The sequence below is a fragment of the Protopterus annectens genome, chromosome 3.part0 (genome assembly GCF_019279795.1).
Source record: "Protopterus annectens isolate FY-2018-M chromosome 3.part0, PAN1.0, whole genome shotgun sequence".
In the NCBI taxonomy this organism is placed as follows: Eukaryota; Metazoa; Chordata; order Ceratodontiformes; family Protopteridae; genus Protopterus; species Protopterus annectens.
In genome coordinates, this window is record NC_056731.1 from 309,890,422 (window position 1) to 309,909,539 (window position 19,118).

The following is a 19,118-nucleotide window of genomic DNA, read 5'->3' on the forward strand; positions in this document are numbered from 1 at the left end:
ACAGTATCTTTTCCACTTTTCAGCATAGGATTTTCTTGTACTAGGCCTCCTTGCCTCCAGAATGACATCCAGCACCTGCTTACTGAGGGATGCTGGAGGAGAGCTCAAGGAATTAGCCAGGCTGCAAGGTTCAGGGTTTGAAGCTGAGGGTGCAGAATCTGGCCCGACTGCTGGGACAGCAGGGAAGGGGTCTGAGGCAGGTGCCATGGCTGCAGCAGTGTCATACTGCGCAAGAGGGGATACCAGTGCTGGCATGGCCAGTCTGGTGCAATCAGTATTGTCCTTGGTTTGTCCTGTTTGATCTTTAGTAAAACCTTCAAGAGGAGAGGCAGAGGGGGAAAGGCATAAACTGAGAGGCTTTCCCAGGTAAAGGACAGGGCATCCACTTTCCAAGCTTGACTGTGGGGAGTTCTTGAGCAGAATTTGTTCAACTGGTAGCTCTGAGGGGAGGCAAACAGGTCTACCTCTGGAGTCCCCCATTTATTCCTCAAGAGGTTGAATATTTTGGGTTCTAGTTTCCATTCGTGTGGGCCCATAAGATTTCTGCTTAAGTCATCTGCCAGTAAATTTAGTTTGCCTGGCAGGAATTGTGCTTGTAGGTGTACTTGGTAGCTCAAGACTGTGTTCCACAGAGCCATAGCATCTGCAGAGAGGGTACGAGTGGGATCCCCCCTGCTTGTTTATGCACCACATAACTGTGGTGTTGTCTGTCTTTACCAAAAGTTGCCCTGGAAGAGTACGGTCTTTGAAGGCGGTCAGAGCATTCTGTACAGCTAACATTTCTTTTTGATTGATATGCAGGTATCTGTCTCAGGTTCCATTTGCCATGAATGCACTGCCCTGCCATGTGAGACCCCCATGCATAGTCTGATGCGTCTGTTGTTAGGGTTTAGGCGGCAGGGGGTAGAGTGAAGGGGAACCCCTTGTTGTGGTAGCAGGCCTCTGCCCACCAAAGGAACTCTGTCCTTATACAAGGAATGATTGAATCATTGTTTCCAGGTCCTGCGAATGTTGACACTATAGGCTCTTTAGATACCATTGGAGTTTCCTCATATGCAGTCTTGCATATGGAATTAGTAGAATGCAAGAGGCCATGAACCCCAGAGCTTGCAGTATTTTCCTTGTAGAAAGCTGGGGTTTTGAGGCCAACAGTTTGAAGTAGGTTGTCAAATAAACTTGTTTCTCTGGAGTGAGGAATGCCATCTGGGAAGTTGTGTTCAAGCTTGCTCCCAGGAATACAATCTGTTGGCAGGGTACTAGGTGAGATTTATTTTCGCTGATGGTATACCCCAGTGAGGTTAGAAGTTTCTTTACGAATGCCAGGTGTCGTAACAGCAAGTCCTGGCTTTCTGCCTGAATCAGACAATCGTTCAAGTATGGGTAAATTTGAATATTTCTCTGCCTGCAAAATGCAATGGCTGGAGCTAGGCACTTTGTGAACACCCCGGGTGCAATAGATAAGCCAAAGGGAAGTGCAGAAAACTGAAAGTGAATGGAGCTCGCCCTGAAATGCAGGTACTGCCTGCAGGATCCTCTTATTGGGATGTCCAGGTAAGCTTCCTTTAAGTCTAGGGTTGCCAGCCAGGCATACTTGGCTAGCATAGGAAGAAGCTGTTGAAGAGTCAGCATTCTGAATTTTGGAACCACCAGAAAGGTGTTGAGAATAGAGAGGTCCAGGATAGGACGCCAGGAGTTGTCTTTTCTGGGTACCAGAAAAAGTCTTGAATAAAAACCTTGTCCCCTTTGTTCTGCTGGGACAGGTTGAATAGCCCTGATATTGAGAAGAGAGAGAACCTGCTGTTTGGCCTCTGCCCAGTGATTTGGGGGGAGGTCTGGCCAACCATTTGGGGTTGGTAGTGTGTGGAAGTGGAATCGGTCTCCTTGGGAAACTATGTTCAAAACCCATTTGTCCTGGGTAATGAGTTCCCAGTTTTTTTGCATGCAGGGCGAGCTTTCCTCCCAAGGGAGCAGGTAGTTGAGCAGGGCTTGGAAGGGTTAAGGTTAAGTCATCGTGCCATTTTTCCGTAGGGGGGTGGCTTATTACTCCCTGCTTTGGAAGTGGGAGTCCCCCACTGCTTAGATCTGTGCGCAGCCTGAGACTGTAGTCTTGGTGGTCTGCTGTTCCTGGGTTTGGACTGAGAAGGCCTGGAAGGGACTGCAAAGGACCAGTTCTTTGAAGACCAACGCCTGCTGAATCTGGGAGGCTGTACTTATAGGAAATCTTCAACAGTTTGCATAGACTTAGCTTTTTCCTCCATCCTTTTGAGGACAACTTCTGCTCTGATGCCAAAAAGGCAGTCTGGGTTTAAGGGAGCATCCAGTAATTTAGCTTTAACATGATCTGGCAAGTTTTGTTTCTTAAGCCAAGCATGCCTTCTAAGTACAGACCCAGTGACAGCAGCCTTGCAAGATGCTTCTAAAGCGTCAAAACCACATTGCAAAGTATGTTTACCAACTTGTTCTGCAGAATGCATTAAATCTTGCATGTCTTTGTGTTCAGCACAGTCAGGAAACAGCATCATTTTCTGTTTAAGTAGTCCCGTAATATGCTGCTGATACTTTAACATATGAAACTGGCAATTTAAAGCCCTAATGGCCAAAGTAGCAGAAGTGTATACCTTCTTACCCCATCTGTCTAAGGCTCTAGAATCTCTATCAGCAGGGGTAGGATTTTTGGCAGCAGTAGCCTTAATTCCTTTTGGTCCTTGGGAAATGGTCTCTGGATCCGCAGTAGGATTCTTGAAGAGGAACTTGTGAGAATCAGATACTCTGTAGTACCTGTCAGGTTTTCTGGGAGCTGGAGGTAAAATGTCTGGGGTAAGGCTAGATTCCAAGAAAGCATCATCTACAATGTCCAGAACAGGAAGGATAGCTAAAGGCCTGTGTTGAGGCAGGAGTAAGAATTCCCTAAGTCTCTTTTTGGACTCAGAATAGTCCTGGCTTTCCCAGCAGAAATGCTCCCTAAGGGTATGCAAGGCTTCACCAAAAGAAAAATCTTCTGGAGGGGAAGCAGAGGGAATCCTCTGCATCAGAATCCTCATATGTAGATAAGGGCAAATCCTGTTAATCAGAAGGAGCAGAGATATCAGATTCCTGATCAGAAGAATCAGAAAGAAAAATCAGTTCTAGGTCTCTTAGAGGGGGAAGGCTGTCTTCCCCTAATTAAGGTAATAAGGTCTTCAGCCATTCTAAGCATTTGTTTTTGAGGCATATGGGCCTGAGTCTGTTTTCTAGGTGTAGTGCGAGTTTTTGGCCTGAGGAATTCAGTACTTGTGGATGGAAACGATGGCGTTGGTATGTCTGTAGGCCTGAATACACCCTCAGAAGCCGGTGCCTGCACAGCAGCGCCGGACCCATCCAAGGTAGAACATCCGCAGGTTCCACTGTCGAAAAAGCATCTTGCGGCATACTGGACTCCAAATGGGTCTCAGTAGAGGCCTGAAAATCTGTAGTAGCGGGTATCAGGGGCTGGAGAAAGCGCCTCACTGAGTACCGGCGGACTGGTGACTAGCTTAACAGAAGCGCCGTCTGCAGTTTTGGACCTATGCAGTCCGTCTCTGTCTTTATCCTTATGTTTTTTCAGAAGATCTGTAGTCGGATGGCTTAATGAAGCGATTTCAGAGTGCAGAGATCGAGAACGAAAGTATTTGGCTACAAAAATAGCCAGATGACGAATAGTTCGGGCATTGAACAAGGCACAAATCCGACAGCAAGGGACGTCGTGGTCTGGGCCTAAACAGGGGATGCAGTAAGAATGAAAATCTCTATGAGGTAATTGCTTTCCACAGGCAAGACAATTGTTGACTTATCCTCACATCGGTTAGAGCAAGAAAAAAGGATCCCTAATGGGGTACTTATCTTTTTTGAAGACTTCGGGTCTGAAACTCAAACGAAAATTTCAGGAGACGGCCGACTGGCACTTGCGAACTGCTTCTGCTTCGGGCACCGCACAAGAAAGACTGATGTAATGGCATCGGCTGCAAGTTTTATACCCGTGATGACCTGACGTCATGGAAGAAGAGACAGCATCCGATGCAGAAATCCAAAGACTCTGGTATTCAGGTTGGCTGAGGGCTACCTGCAGGCAGATAACCCAAATGTGATTACTGCAACAGTGAAACACGAAGAACATTCTAACAGCTTTACAAGCCTCATTTGCAATGCCATGAAATGCATTATAATTGACCTCATAAACTGTGATATCAAGAATCTTGAAAGCCTTGACCCCCAAAAGTTTGGTTTTGTGAAGGGCAGACCTTGTCTAATCTGGTAAATTTCTGTGAAAGGGTTACAGAAGCTGTACATGATGGCCATGCATTGCACATGGCATATCTTGACCTGGCTAAGGCCTCTGACACCATTCCCCATGCTGGCATCATTCAAAGCTAAATGCTTTAAAAACTGACCCTTACATAGTAAGATAGAAAGCAAATTGACTGAAAAAGAGAACCCACACAGTGCAAGCTGCTTGTGTCTCATTGTTTATTTTATTTATTTACACACTGTTGACTGGGTTAGTCTCACTAAGCAAATGGCCACTTTTCAAAGGAGACCTAAAATGGTATTTTTACTGACTAGTGGAAATTTGGCCAACGACTCAGGGAACTTCCTCTACTCTTTTTCAATAAGTGCCATGGGATCTTTTACATCCACTTGAACTACCATCAACTCAGACAAATAGTGCCTTGGTTTAATGTCTCATCTGAAAGACAAAGTATGAATTTAACCAATTTTGTCCCTCCAGGTTCTGTGCTGAGACCTATTTTTTTTTTATATTTACTTCTCAAATCTTCAAGAAGACAGCCAACACCTCTGGCTAGCAAAGCCTGCAGATGACTGTAAACTGGGTATTGATGTTAAGTCACCCTATGACACCTAACCCCTCCAGAATGAACATGCCCTAGTAAACTCAGTGTACTAAAATAGGCTCAAAATAAATCCTAAAAAGTTCAATACCTTCACTTTTAGTAGACAACCTCACATACAGCTATGAAATAAAGATGAAGTTAGGGACCTAGGTACTTGGGTTGATAAATCCCTTTCTTTTGAAAATCAAGAAACAAAGGTTGTCAGGAAATCCTTTTATCAAGCCTAACTAATCATGAAAGGATTATCATCAAGGTCTAAAGAGGCCAATTATAGAGGGCAATGCCCCCATTGGGATGCATCTCACTAAACATATCAATCAGACCCCAAAGGTTCCTAACCAAAAAGATCAAAGGTCTCAAGTTCAAAGAGATATTGGAAGCTCTATCCCTTTATTCAATGTCTTACAAACTTATGAGGGAAGATCTCTATCTCACTTTAACATTGGAGACCAGACACTCCTGGACCTGTTGTTTCTCAAGTCCAATATCGCCAACAATACAGGAACCTAAATATTCACCAACAGATAAAACAGAATGGAGGTACAGGTTTATAACCCAGTGCCTTCCAAACCTCTGGAATAAGCTTCCCCTGCATGCTAAGCCGTACAACTCACTATCGTCCTTTAAACAAAGTAGATGACTGGATGGGCATCTAAAACTGGCACAGCTGTTTTGGAGAAAGGACATGCTGCCCGTGGGAGGGTAATGGCAAGGCAAGATTGGTCATGGGATTCAATGGCGAACTTGCAAAATCTATAAATCTCTCTCTCTCTCTCTATACACACACATATATATATATATATATATATATATATATATATAAATATATAAAAAATATAATGTATGTATATATATATATATATATATATATATATATATATATGTATATAAACATAATGTATGTATGTGTGTATATATATATATATAAATATATATATATATATATATATATATATATATATACATAGATATGGATTCACTTCAGAAGCACGAAATACTGACATCTTGAATTTCAGTATCTCGAGCCCAAGTGGAATCCACAAAACAACGAAAACAAAAAACGAGAAATTCAAAACCTCGAATACCGGAAGTTTTGAATTTTGCGGTTTTGCTACACACACACACACACACACACACACACACACACACACACACACACACACACACACACAACACAAACACACACAATCACTCTACTATATGAAATAAGGGGGGCACCCCCCCAAGTGGGGGCTGCACCACCCACACCCCCCACTTAAATATTCTCACACCGTGGTCGCACTACATACAAACACACACAAAACACCACCACACAAGCTACTTTCTCTTCGAACACACATATCACAGCAACAAAACACACTGACACATACCACAGCCCCTACCCAAACCCCTTAACACACCCACACATACTTACCTGAATACATAACCATGACGGAACTTTAGAAGTACGAAATTCAAAACCTCCGGTATTCGAGGTTTTGAATTTCGCGCTTCTAAACTTTCGCTATTATGTGGATTCGGCTTCTTGGGCTCAAAATGCTGAAATTCGAGACTTCCATATTTCGAGCTTCTGAACAGAACCCATATATATATATATATATATATATATATATATATATATATATATATTTATACACATACACACACAGAGAAAAAGAGATATAAATGTATGTATGTATGTATATATATATATATATATATATATATATATATATATATATATATATATATATAATACACACACAGACACACACATATATATATATATATAAATATATATATATATATATATTTTTTTTTTTTTTTTTTAAACTTGTATAAATGACAAATATGGCGGGAAGTTACTTTACTGTTTTTATTTCTGTGTTGTATTTTCCCTGTACTTACAAAGTGTAAAGATAAATTTCACTCTATGTACCACACAAAAAGCAATTCAGTGGTTGGCTGTACAGATTACTGGCAGTCTTAAACAGTGTTTTGAACATTAAAATACAGTAATGTTAATTTTATTCACATCTACTGGTCAATGCATGTATAGAATGACACTAATGAAAGTGTTATTTTTTTAAATGGAAAAGAAAAGAAAAATATTTTCCTCATAATTACTTGTTGGAATGTTGTGCTGTTGCCAAAAATAGCATCCAGATTACACAAGTAACAGTTTTTATATTTTGGGCAGAACCAAAATCATGCGTGCATGCATCTGTCTGACTGTATTTGCATTTTTTTACCAGAGTAATTAAACTATGTGCCAGGAATGAAGACGTTTTTAAATATTTTTGACATTTGCTGTGGTTTAGGTCTTTACAAATGAAGAATATTTACAATGGTGCTGTAGCAGTTACAAAAAAAAAAAAGTCTGGCTCCACAAAGGAGAAGGTAGTTTGTGAAAGTAATGTCAGATAATGAAATTAAATTAGATCATGCTGAAAAAGTACTAAAGCGCACCATAAAGAGGTGACAGAATTAGTAATAATGACCTGAGAGTACTTCAGCATGTTATTTACAGTACATTACATTTGTTATTCACTAGGTCATTTAAGTATAAAGAGATTCTTCAAGATTGGAAAAATGCACTTGTTAAATCCAACTTTAAGGGAAACAGAAATAGGGCAAACCCATAGTCATTCAAACTCATAAGTCTATTTTCTTGTAGAAAAATAATGGAGATAGTAATTTTGGCTAAATTATTGCCAGAATTGAAAAGAATGGGGCTTGAAACCATGCACCTGCATGCATATGTTGAAACAGGTCTATAAATACATGTAACATGATGTTCTGTAAAGTAATAGCTATAAATGAAAAAGCGTGTTGTGATGCAATTTATGTAGACTCATCCTCAGCCTTTGATAGGGTTATACATAAAATACTGATCAATAAACTGGAAGAGCTAGATATTAATGTAGCTTTTATAAGATAGATAGTTGCATGACCAACAATAAGACACAGCAAGTATCATACAGCAACTAGAGAAGAGAAATAGGGTGGCTGTGGGGACAACATTGAGACCCTAGAAAAAATATGAGTAGTTCAATAAATCAACTTTGGCCACAGCAGAGTCACCCACCTCTGACTGGGGCATTTTATCAGCATGCTGTGGTAGCAACAGCTGCTAACAAGCTTTCTTTTTGGGGCTGAAAGAAGGTAGAATGAAAGAACCAGTAGGTTGTTGCATGGTTAAGCTGAACAAAGGTGCCTCCGTCACAGAAAAGGCTCCCAGCAATAGTCAATAAAAACAGGTAAGCTGTATTAAAAAAAAAAAAGAAACATTTTCCTTGATGAAACCCAATAATCAAAACCACTTTAAACTCTTAACCTAGCCCCAAAGGTAAAGCACAATGTTTACTACAGAAAAAAGTTAATTTTAACTTTTTACTACAAAAGTAGAAAAATAACAAACCATTTAAATGTACAAGATAACGACAGTCATTAAAAAGATCTTCTCCTAGCTAAACTGATTACGTTTTGTAGAATAACAATGTTTTCTGTGATAAAAAGTAAGGTGCTAATAAACAAAGCAAAAACTAAGTATATGAAATTTGGGAACCACAGACTGAAGTGTGAATATTTAATAGAAAACACAATGGTTGAAACTGAATCTGTTTAAGGACATGGGTATATGGAAATTTCTAGCTTTGAGCGACTATTTCCTGATCATATCCACCAACTGGATGACAGTTATAAAGCTATAGTCTGTAGAAAAAGATTTAGGAAGTCTAGGAAATCGGAAATGATGAAATCAACATTTGTAAGTCACATTAGGCCCAAACTAGAGTATGGAACAACATGGAAATCTTAAAGGAAAACTATACTGAGTAAAATGAAAATTGTACTGCAGAAAGATAACCAGGGCATCCATGGTTGTGAAAATTTACATTATTATAAAAGATATCTGAACTTAACAGCACTTCATAGAGATATTTATTGGGAGACCTTATTCAGGAAAGCCAGTGTTAAATGTTCTGGATTGATAACTACTATTAATGAAATTATGTTCATTTCTCTTAGATACCACTTCTCACAGTAACGTTCACTGTGAAGTTATCCTTTGTTTGCAGTTTGCCTTGTTTTTTGATATATTTGCATGTGTGTATATAGCATGCATTACAATAAATACATGTAGCAGGATTGCTAAACCCTTGTAAGGGAAAAAATACAAAGTATTTTTATTAACAAAGATGACAAACACTGGGAAAGAATCATACATGAAAACAATCCAAACACACTCTTAGAATTAATCTTTACACAGTGGTTTTGCATAGTGCATGCTGCCTATAAATGTCTCTCTTGCTCCCATCTGCAATGCTGCTGCAATTTATCACCAGTGCAGTCAACACTGAAGAATGGTTTCTTTCCTCATACATCAGGGCTGAAATTGAAGTATTAGAAAGGACCAAATTACTATACAGAAATGGAATATGGAATGCTTGACAATACAGTGTTTTTAAACAAAGACATTTCAGATTAAATAATATTTTCATCTAACAGAAAACATGAAATCCCGCACCCATTAGCAATTAAGTATGTGACACAGACTGCATTATACCATGGTTCACATCAATGAGACAACTGATATCAGTTTTAGTCTGATAAAAAATAAATAAATAAAAATCTTACAACCCTTCCTGAATAAGACCGGATTGCTAAACAAACTACTAAAAAAAATCATGGAAACAACCACGATGGGTTGGAGCCCCACCATAACATGCAACTGCAAATGAATTCTGAAGATGAAAGCATCCAGCAATCAACACTACCGCTTTGATTCACTTGCTCTCTTATTAAGTCCTATCAGACATCTAGAGTGACCGCACAGACAGCCACTGCTACCCAGAGAGTTTCCAAGGCAAAGGGGAGAAACAGAAGTAACTTGCAAAGTGTCTATCCTGTATCATACATGCATGCACTCACACCTATGGGCAATTTAAGGTCCCCGACCTACATTACTGCATGTCTTTTGAATGTATGAGGAAACTGGAGCACCCAAAGGAAACACACACAAATACAACTACCATTCCTCTTTTGAGTGACAATGGCTGCTAACAAAGAAGCAAAATGAAGGCAGTTACTGATGACCTTCAGTAATGCATCCAGTATGAGGTACTGCCTACATGTATTAGTTGATGTACAGGTTACCATAATGTGCCATATTTCACCCTTAAAATAGTATTAGGCATGATTCAAGCCTCATGAAGCAATAATGCCCTTTCATTAGTTCAAAAAACTCAGCTGTAGACTCGTCTCAGAGCACCAACCAGTAATTCTGTCTATCTGTAAAAGATAGGATGGCAGTTATATGCATCTCCAAATATCATAAAATGCAGCATAAATAAAACAAAATAAAAAAAAAATTCAGCAGAACAATAGCAATATTCAAATGTCAGATTATGGGCAGTCCAGCATTTACCTGTTTGTGCTTCACTAAGACCACTCACGCTTTACTCTGATGGTGTAACTCCAACACAAAGTAACACTGAGTACTACTTAAACTATACACTTTTACTGAAAGAGTTGTAGCACTACGTAAAACAAATTAGCAAGAGACAAGAATTCATTGATAGACAAATACTAACCATGGATAAGAGAGCCGTTTAGCCACTGGATATAGTAGTTTTTGGGAAAGGACAGAAGGATTTCATTGCTGATAATCGAAAACGGTAAAAGCAGCACAGCCCCTGCTGAGACAGCGAGTGTGAAGGTGCTCAAGAACAGCCTGAAAAATTAACATGTTTTAAGTATCAAAAGACTCCACCACATTTAAAAAAACAAACTGTGCTTTATGTGTACATTGCATGAATATATGCTTTAGAAAATAAGACATCAGGCAACAGAATTTATAATATCAAGCCATCCTGCCTGCCTCTATACTAATGAAATGGGACTTGCACACAAACCGAACCACAAGTTTGAGAAAGGCAGACAGACACACAAACAGGCACAGATGCACAAATACAAACTCACAGGCTGTAAAGCAACAATGAAAAAAATCACAACAGTATCCTTTGTCACTTATAAATGCTTTCATAGATTTAACATTTATATTGTGCGTAGAATGAAATGGGAAAATAACAGCCGTTTTCATTTATTTCTATCTCCAACTAAGATACCTTACCAATTCTTTTAATAATAGTTGTTGTGCACAACTTTTGGAATAGCTTAAGGAACTGGGGTTAAACAATGAATAGTTGTTATCCAGAAATGCTTTAACTACCTAGTGTGTGCAAACAGCAAACACCTTACCCTGAAAGAACGTGTCGGGTATATAGCTATTTTTGTCCAAAAATATTGCCCAAAGTTCTAACTTTAGTGACGCACCAAGTTGTCATGGACACTAGTACTTACAGTTATTATTGGCTACTCTTAGTAAATCTCAGGGCTACCCAAAGACACAGCAATCATGTGCAATTCCAGCAACTCACGTTTAAGTAAATCTGGAGACCAAGGAAGAAGGTTCATTACTTACAGAATGAAGCAAGCAAAGCTACTAAGGGCTGCCCATTAGAAGTCATAGAATTGTAACTGCAATCATCAGAACAATGACAAATTAAATGTAAATGAATATACACAAATACACATACACATTATACATATTAATGTATTTACTATTTGAAAATGGGTAGGTGGACTAGTCTGTTGACCCTTTTCAGCCAAGAAGACTTTCTTTATTAAGTATTGCACATTAATGGCTCATTGCTATTCAGAAACGACCACACTGATTAGACGTTCCAACCAGCATGCCCATTGTAGATCAGGCATACACCAACAGAAAAAAGTCCAGATGCTGAAGTATCATTGAGTGACCAAACTTTCTATCTTACAGCACACAGCAAAATACAAGAAAAAAAAAATCAGTTAAGTTCGGCAAAACTAAAGAAAGAGAACTATACCAACTGATTATTTATTTATTTATTTATATTTGTTGTCCGGGAGTGTCCGACTGGACATAGGTCCATTTTCAGCAGAGGCCCGGGGAGAAAAGCTCCACAGTTAAAACAAACAGACAGTAGTTACACTGGATTACACAGCGATTAACAATTTACATAGCAATTACTTACAACATATTTACAGATGAAGAACATAGTACATCAGTAGACAACTAGAATCTTTATCGTGAAGTACATAACAGACATTAACAAATGTTACAAGAAGAAGTTCCTGCTGTATAATAAGTACTGGCTTATGAGCATCTGAGCTTGCGATAATCAAGGTAGTTAGTGGAGTGGAAAGAAAGGTAGTGGTTGGATGGGGGTGGGTGATATTAGAGTGGAAGTTGCAAGGGCATAGCCAGCATGTTTTTAGGTGCGCTTTTAGTAAAGTTTTGAAGTGGGTGCATGATGGTATGGAGCTAACTGTGGGTGGGAGGGAGTTCCATAATTTGGCTATGGTGCAAGAGAATAGTGCTTCACCAGCAGAGTTATTGGCTTTAGTGATCTACAAGTGATTTTTGTTGCTGGATCTTAGTGGTCTGGTGGTGCGATAGGGTTGGAGTACATTCTGGAGGGATGGGACATTTAGTGGATGGTTTACTAGTTTGTGGGTGAGTGAGAGTTGATACCACTGAAGGAGGTGAGGGAGTTCAAGCCAGCCCAGTTCAGCAAGTGAGAGACAGTGGTGACTACGGTAGGATGCCCCTGTGGCGAATTTGGCGATTTTGTTGTAGCAGGTCTCTAGCTTGTTTAGATCACATTGCCTTAGGTTGGTATATATTGGAGAGGCATAAAGTAGGGTGGAGATAAGGTGGGAATTTGCTGTTGAAATCTTTGCTGCTTTGGTGAGAAGTTGCTTATTTCTGTATAGCGCTCCTAGTTTTTTGTGGACTTTTTTTATGGTCATGGATATGTGAATGTCAAATTTTAGTTTATTGTCTATTTCCACTCCTAGCAATTTGGTGTGTTCAGTTGGGTATACAGTGGTGTTGTCTTGCTGTGATGTTAAAGTGAGAGTTGCTTTGAGTTTGTTTGGTGGGTTGGAAGATAAGTAGTTTAGTTTTGTTTGGGTTGAGTATTAATTGGGCATCGGATAACCAAGTTTCAACAGAGGAAAAGGCTTCCTGTGTGACTTACTGCAGTTTGGGTAGGGACTGGGCTGAGCAGATGATGGTTGAGTCATCTGCGTATCGTATGAGTGTGCCATGTTTGGTGGCAGAGGCTAGATTATTGGTGAAAACAGAGAAGAGTAGGGGTCCAAGGATGGATCCTTGGGGAAACCCTATGGAGACAGGTAGTTGGGGAGATATGTCATTCTGCCATACAATGGACTGTTGGTGGTCAGACAGGTAACTCTGAAACCAGTTGGTAACTGATTGTGAGAAGGATAGGTTATTGAGGACAGAGATAAGTTGTTTGTGTGGGACCATGTCTAATGCTTTAGATAGGTCTAGGAAAGTAGCAGAGGAGAGATAGCCATTGTTTTTATGCTGAAGGATAGTGTTAGTAAAGGAGAGTAAGGCAGTGGTGGTGCTATGGTTTGGTCGGAAACCATGCTGAGTACTGGAAAGGAGGTTGTTAGTAAGGAGGTAGTCTGAGACCTGAGAGTGTATGCATCTCTCTAGTATTTTGGAGAGTGGAGAGAGAATAGCTATGGGGCGGTAATTGGTTAGTTCTGTGGAGGGTCCACCTTTGTGGAGGGGAATTATATGTGATACTTTCCACAGTGTGGGAACGTAATTTTCTGACAGAGATCAGTTAATCAAGATGGATACTGGGTAGGCCAGAGCATCAGCTGCGATTTGTAGGTATTCACTTGGGAGGTTGTCTGCTGCTAATCCGGTGGGTTTAAGTTTAGTTAAGAGTTTTTTTATGTTGGAGGTAGGTACAGGAGAAAAAGAGAAGGCAGTGGGGAGATTACTAGTTGAAGGTGTGGGTTGGAGGGGGGGGTTGTGTTGTTTAGCTAGTGATAGTATGGTTTGTGTGAAGTGTGTGTTGAATGAGGTAGCAATATTTTCTGAGGAGGGGTACTGACTTTACCTGGGTGGAGGATGGAGTTTATGGTGGACCAGAATTGTTTGGGGCTGTGTTGAGAGGAGTCTAGGGCAGACTGGTAGTATTGGAATTTGTCCTGTTTTATTAGCTTTTTGACTGTATTGCGTAGTTCTAGGAATTTCTGTCTAGTTGAGGGGGTTTTGGTTTTGCGCCAGTGCTCCCAGGCTTTATCCCTGCTTTTCATTTCTGACTTAGTGGTTTTCTGTAGCCATGGGGAGGGTTGTGCTTTGATTCTGGAAAGTCTTATGGGGGCATGGTAATTAAGGATGCTCAAAAAGGTAGTATTAAAAAATTCAACTGTGTCATCAAGGCTAAGGTACTTTAGAGGATGCCAGTTACATTCTTTGAGGGATGAGATGAATGTGAGTGGGTTAAAGTTTAGTTTTTTACATATTTGATGGTAGATGACAGGTTTAGCTTGGTATAGGTATTTTTTGAGTAGGAATGTTGGGGAGTGATCACTGAGGCTATCTGATAAGCAGCCTGTTATATATGACTGGGGTTTTACTGACTAGTATCCAGTCCAAGGTAGTGTGTTTGCTGAAGTTTTTATTTATCCTGGTTGGCGACTGGACTAGTTGGGTGAAGCCATGAAGGTTTACATGATGGGTTGGATGGTTGCCAGAACAGGATTGCCAGTCAATATTGAAATCACCTAAAATGATAGTTTCTTGGGGGAGATGGTGGGTAGACCAGCTGAGGAGGTTTTCTAGAGGAGGGATGTTTTGGCCAGGTGGGAAGTAGCATCCAATTATGTTGATGGTTTTGTTTTGGTTTATTTTGAGGTTGGCATATATTATTTCTTCATTGCCTATTTGTGGAGCTGATGATTTTAAGATCTGGATGTTTAGATGCTGTTTAAATATTATAGCTACACCGCCTCCTTTCTTGTTTAGCCGGTCTACTCTTTAGTATGCCATAACATGTGGGGAGTATTTGCTCACTGGTAATTGAGGTTTTAGCCAGGTTTCTGTCAGGATGACTATATCTGGGGAGTACAAGTCTATGGTGGCATGGAGTTCATGGACTTTGTTGGATATACTTCTAATATTTAGGTTTAGTAGAAGGAAGTCACTTGGCTTTCTATTGGCTGTAATACGGGAGACGTTGTGGTTTCTAGTCTGATTATGAGGACTGGGGTTGGAGATGGTAGGGCCAGGGTTGGGGTGGATATCTCCACTTAGGGCTAGTTTAGATATACATGAGGTTATTAGTTTTCTCAGTTTTTGAATGTGTTTGTTTATAAGGGAAACTTTATGATTGTGCTCTTTGGGTAATAGGTATGGTAGGAGGGTTACTGTGTAAAGTTGTAGGGATGCTTTATGCTTGACTAATATAGCTGGTAGAATATGTGGGGGGTGCATAGGGATGGTTCTTGAGCTGGTGGGAGGGGAGCTGAGTGTGGGTGAGACATGAGTGGTGGTGTGAGTAGTAGTACAGTGGTAGTGGTTGAGTGGGGGAATGATGGAGCTTTGGTAGGATGTAAGATATGCAAGGAGAGTGCATGCTGTGAGCATAGGTAAGGTATACTTGTACATGTTAGTTGAGGAGGTGTGATAGTAGTGGGAAGATGGAGGAGGTAGTGTTGGGTTAGTGCGGTTGGCTACTGGAAAGATGGGAGGGGTTTGTGAGTGTAATAAAGGTGGGACCACTGGGGGCGGGAGGCAATAGGGGGCAGGGTGGGGAGCGAAGCGGATAGAGACCCTGTTAGTTGCTCTTATGAGTGGGCTAGAAACAATCCGGTAACAGAGTTAACTGATAAATGAACATATGATAGTGACAAGGGTGGTTGTAGTTGTAAAAATGGTGCCTGCCACAGGTAATATTTATTAACTTTGGGATTGTCTTAAGGTAATAAACAGGGAAGGGGGAGGGGAGAACAAGGGTGTGAGCAGGCAGTTCTTTATACTGCTGCTAATGAGCCAAAGCAAAGACAAGTTTGTGTTTAAGAAACAATCACAATTGACCAAGGACTGCTCTGAAACTGTAAGTCATTTCTTAACCATTTGCCAGGTGGAAAAACAGGATAACCTTGTATCAGTAGGCTACTGTGGTCTCAGTTTAAATTAACAAACACACAGTATTGATCAGTTATGGATACTATTTGCTAACAGAAGGGAATAAGAGAGAAAGTGGAAGATGAGTGAGTGTGTGTGTGTGAGTGTGTGTGAGTGTGTGAGTGAGTGTGTGAGTGAGTGTGTGTGTGAGTGTGTGTGTGAGTGTGTGAGTGAGTGTGTGAGTGAGTGTGTGAGTGAGTGTGTGAGTGAGTGTGTGAGTGAGTGAGTGAGTGAGTGTGAGTGAGTGTGAGTGTGAGTGTGAGTGTGAGTGAGTGTGTGAGTGAGAGTGAGTGTGTGAGTGTGAGTGAGAGTGAGAGTGAGTGTGTGAGTGTGAGTGTGAGTGAGTGTGTGAGTGAGTGTGTGAGTGAGTGTGAGTGTGTGAGTGTGTGAGTGAGTGTGAGAGTGAGTGTGTGAGTGAGTGTGAGTGAGTGTGTGAGTGAGTGTGAGTGAGTGTGAGTGAGTGTGTGAGTGAGTGTGTGAGTGAGTGTGTGAGTGTGTGTGTGTGTGTGTGTGTGTGTGTGTGTGTGTGTGTGTGTGTGTGTGTGTGTGTGTGTGTGTGTGTGTGTGTGAGATCACACTTTCTACAGGACTTGGTCCTGTGTAAATAAAAACAAAACTGTCTATGAACATCAAGCAAATGCAGAGTATTATTCACCTTTGCTCTGATAATTGGGAAAGACTAGAAGATCGATGGACTGATTAATATTCCTTTCCTTAGCCACCTTGGGTAAAAACGTAGGATTAGTAAGCAGGGTAACTCTATCCTTGTGAAAAATCAAACATGTTAATTTTGAAGAAAGGGCTTAGAGTTCAAGCACTCTTCTTGCACATGTAATAGCTACCAGAAAAAACGCTTTCTAGGAAAGGAATTTTAAATCCACAGTAGCTGCAGGCTCAACAGCCGGTGGACCAGGGCTTGCAAAATCATTGTTAGATCCCATGGAGGATTAGGACCTTTCACTGGAGGTCACAGTAAGAAAGTGCCCTAAGGAAAAATTTTACAGAGCTTGGAAGATGCAACGGATAAAGAATCAAAACCAAAGCGAAAAATGGATATGACTGCTAAATGGACTTTGACAGCAGAATGACTAGCTCCATCATAGAAAAGGCAAATCAAAAAGTCAAGCAAAACTGCAACTTGGTGTTGTAAAAGGATCTATCTAATTCCATTCAGCCCAAATAGTAAATCTTTTCCACTTGCTTCTGTAAACCTTGCGTGTCGAAGACCTATGTGAGAAAACCAAAATTGTTCGAATGGGGGAAGAAAGCCTGGGAAATATTGCCATCACTAGAGGTGGAGAAACCATATGGTTAGCTTCAGGCATTGTATGTCTGGATGAGGATGCCCTGATGGGTGAGAGAGCACATCTGGGGTCGGATCCAACCTAATCGGACAGCAAACCAGATGAAACCACAGGAAGATGAACCAGGTTTGTCGATGCCAAAAGGGAGCAATGAGGATAACTTAGCTCTGCAACCTGAGAGCTTTCTGCAAGAACTTGGAAAATAGAGGTAGAGGAGGGACAAGCATGGACTACACCGTCCCTGGGTGACTGCCCCTGAAGAGGGATTAAGGCAAAGTACCTGCTGCATTTGTTGTTGATAGGGGAAGCAAACAGATCACAGCAGGGATGAGCCCACTTCTGGAAGATCATATCTGGTGTTGACTGGTTCAGAGACCACTCATGAGGCATCAATAAAACTCGACTGAGCCAGTCTGCTAATACGTTGGACTCCCCCAGAATGTGTGTTGCTACCAGAAAATGGTTGGTGGAGATAGCCCACTGTCAAACCCTCATCACCTCTCAGCATAGCGGGTTGGACCAGAGTCCTCCCTGTTTGCTGATGTACCAAACTACTGACATATTGTCTGTTTGGATCCCAAAAGTCCTCAGAGTGAGAAAGCTGCTGTTGAGTTCCTGCAATGCTAGAACCACCACTCATCACCAGTACACTGATATACCCCCCCCCCCCAGCTGGGAAGTGTCCTTGATGAACGTGTCATTTGGGGATGGAATGATGAATGGACATCCTAGAATAACATTTGTGGAGTGAAGCCACCAGAGCAGAAATTCCTTGCACACGCGCAACAGTTTTAAGGGAAAACTTAAAGGATTCCTAGGTAGTGACCACTTAACTGCTAATGTCCACTGCAATATCCTCATGGGGGAAAGAGCCAGGGGCATGAGCATTATCATGGCCACCACTGAACCCGATGCCCTGAGTACTAAACTGGCTTGGGCCCGAGGTATGGTTAGAATTTGTCTAATGTGACTTCTTAAATTTGTTACCCTGTCAGCCATCAGGTAAGCACAGGATGTCCTTGTATTCAAACCTGCCCCAATGAAATCTATGACCTGAACAGGATCCAACTGGGATTTCTGCATGTTGATAGTCATCCCTAAAGTTGGGACGAAAACTAGTTAATAGTCTCTGGCCTGAATGAGTACATGCCTGGTTGGAGTGGTCAGAAGCCAGTCGTCCAGATATGGAAAAATGTGGTAGCTCTGCAGCCTGAGATGCACTGACACCACTGCCAAGCATTTGGTAAATGCCTTGGAGGCTGTGATGAGATCAAACCGGAGTAACCTGAGCTGGTGATGACTGGCTTCCAGCCTGAAACATATGAATTACCTGGAGCGCCTGCCCATTTTTATATGGTAGCACGTTTCCTTCAGGTCCACAGAGCATATTCAATCATCTGCATTCAAGAGAGGAAGGATGGACTGGATTATGATCATCCTGAACTTTGTGAGCTTTATTGATTTTTTTCAGAGGTCAAATGCAAAATACGTCTCAGGTCCCCTGTCTTTTTGGGTACTAAAAATAATCTGGTGTAAAAGCCCGATCCAACTTGATCAGGGGGGACCACCTGGATGGCTCTTTTTCACAAAAGCTTTCCTAGTTCATGGGCTGTATATCTTCCTTCTGAGTGAGTGAAACATTGGGGAGGTAACGTTTTCTCTTGGGAGTTTTCAGAAAGGGAATGAAGTATCCCTGGATATGACACCTAGCACCCATTTATCGCTTGTGATGGCCTCCCAGGCTTCTGGGTGCAAGGAAAATTGCCCCTCTGACTGCCTTCAGAGGAGGACATTCGGGCAACTGTTCAGAATCACTGGAAGGGCTTGTTTTGAGAGGCTACCTGTGACAGAATCGCTGGAAGGGCTTGTCTTGGGAGGCTTCCCGTGACCCCTGATTTTGTGGATCTC

At 41.2% G+C, this 19,118-nt stretch overlaps 1 protein-coding gene across 1 annotated transcript in view; it reads right to left on the reverse strand.

Moving 5' to 3' along the window:
- LMBR1 (limb development membrane protein 1) overlaps nt 1–19,118 on the reverse strand; it is a 1,668,467-nt gene that overhangs the window by 1,395,077 nt on the left and 254,272 nt on the right. Inside the window, exon 4 of the mRNA XM_044065580.1 lies at nt 10,442–10,581. Within this exon, the coding sequence (XP_043921515.1) occupies nt 10,442–10,581 (140 nt within the window). The remainder of the gene's footprint in view (nt 1–10,441; nt 10,582–19,118) is intronic.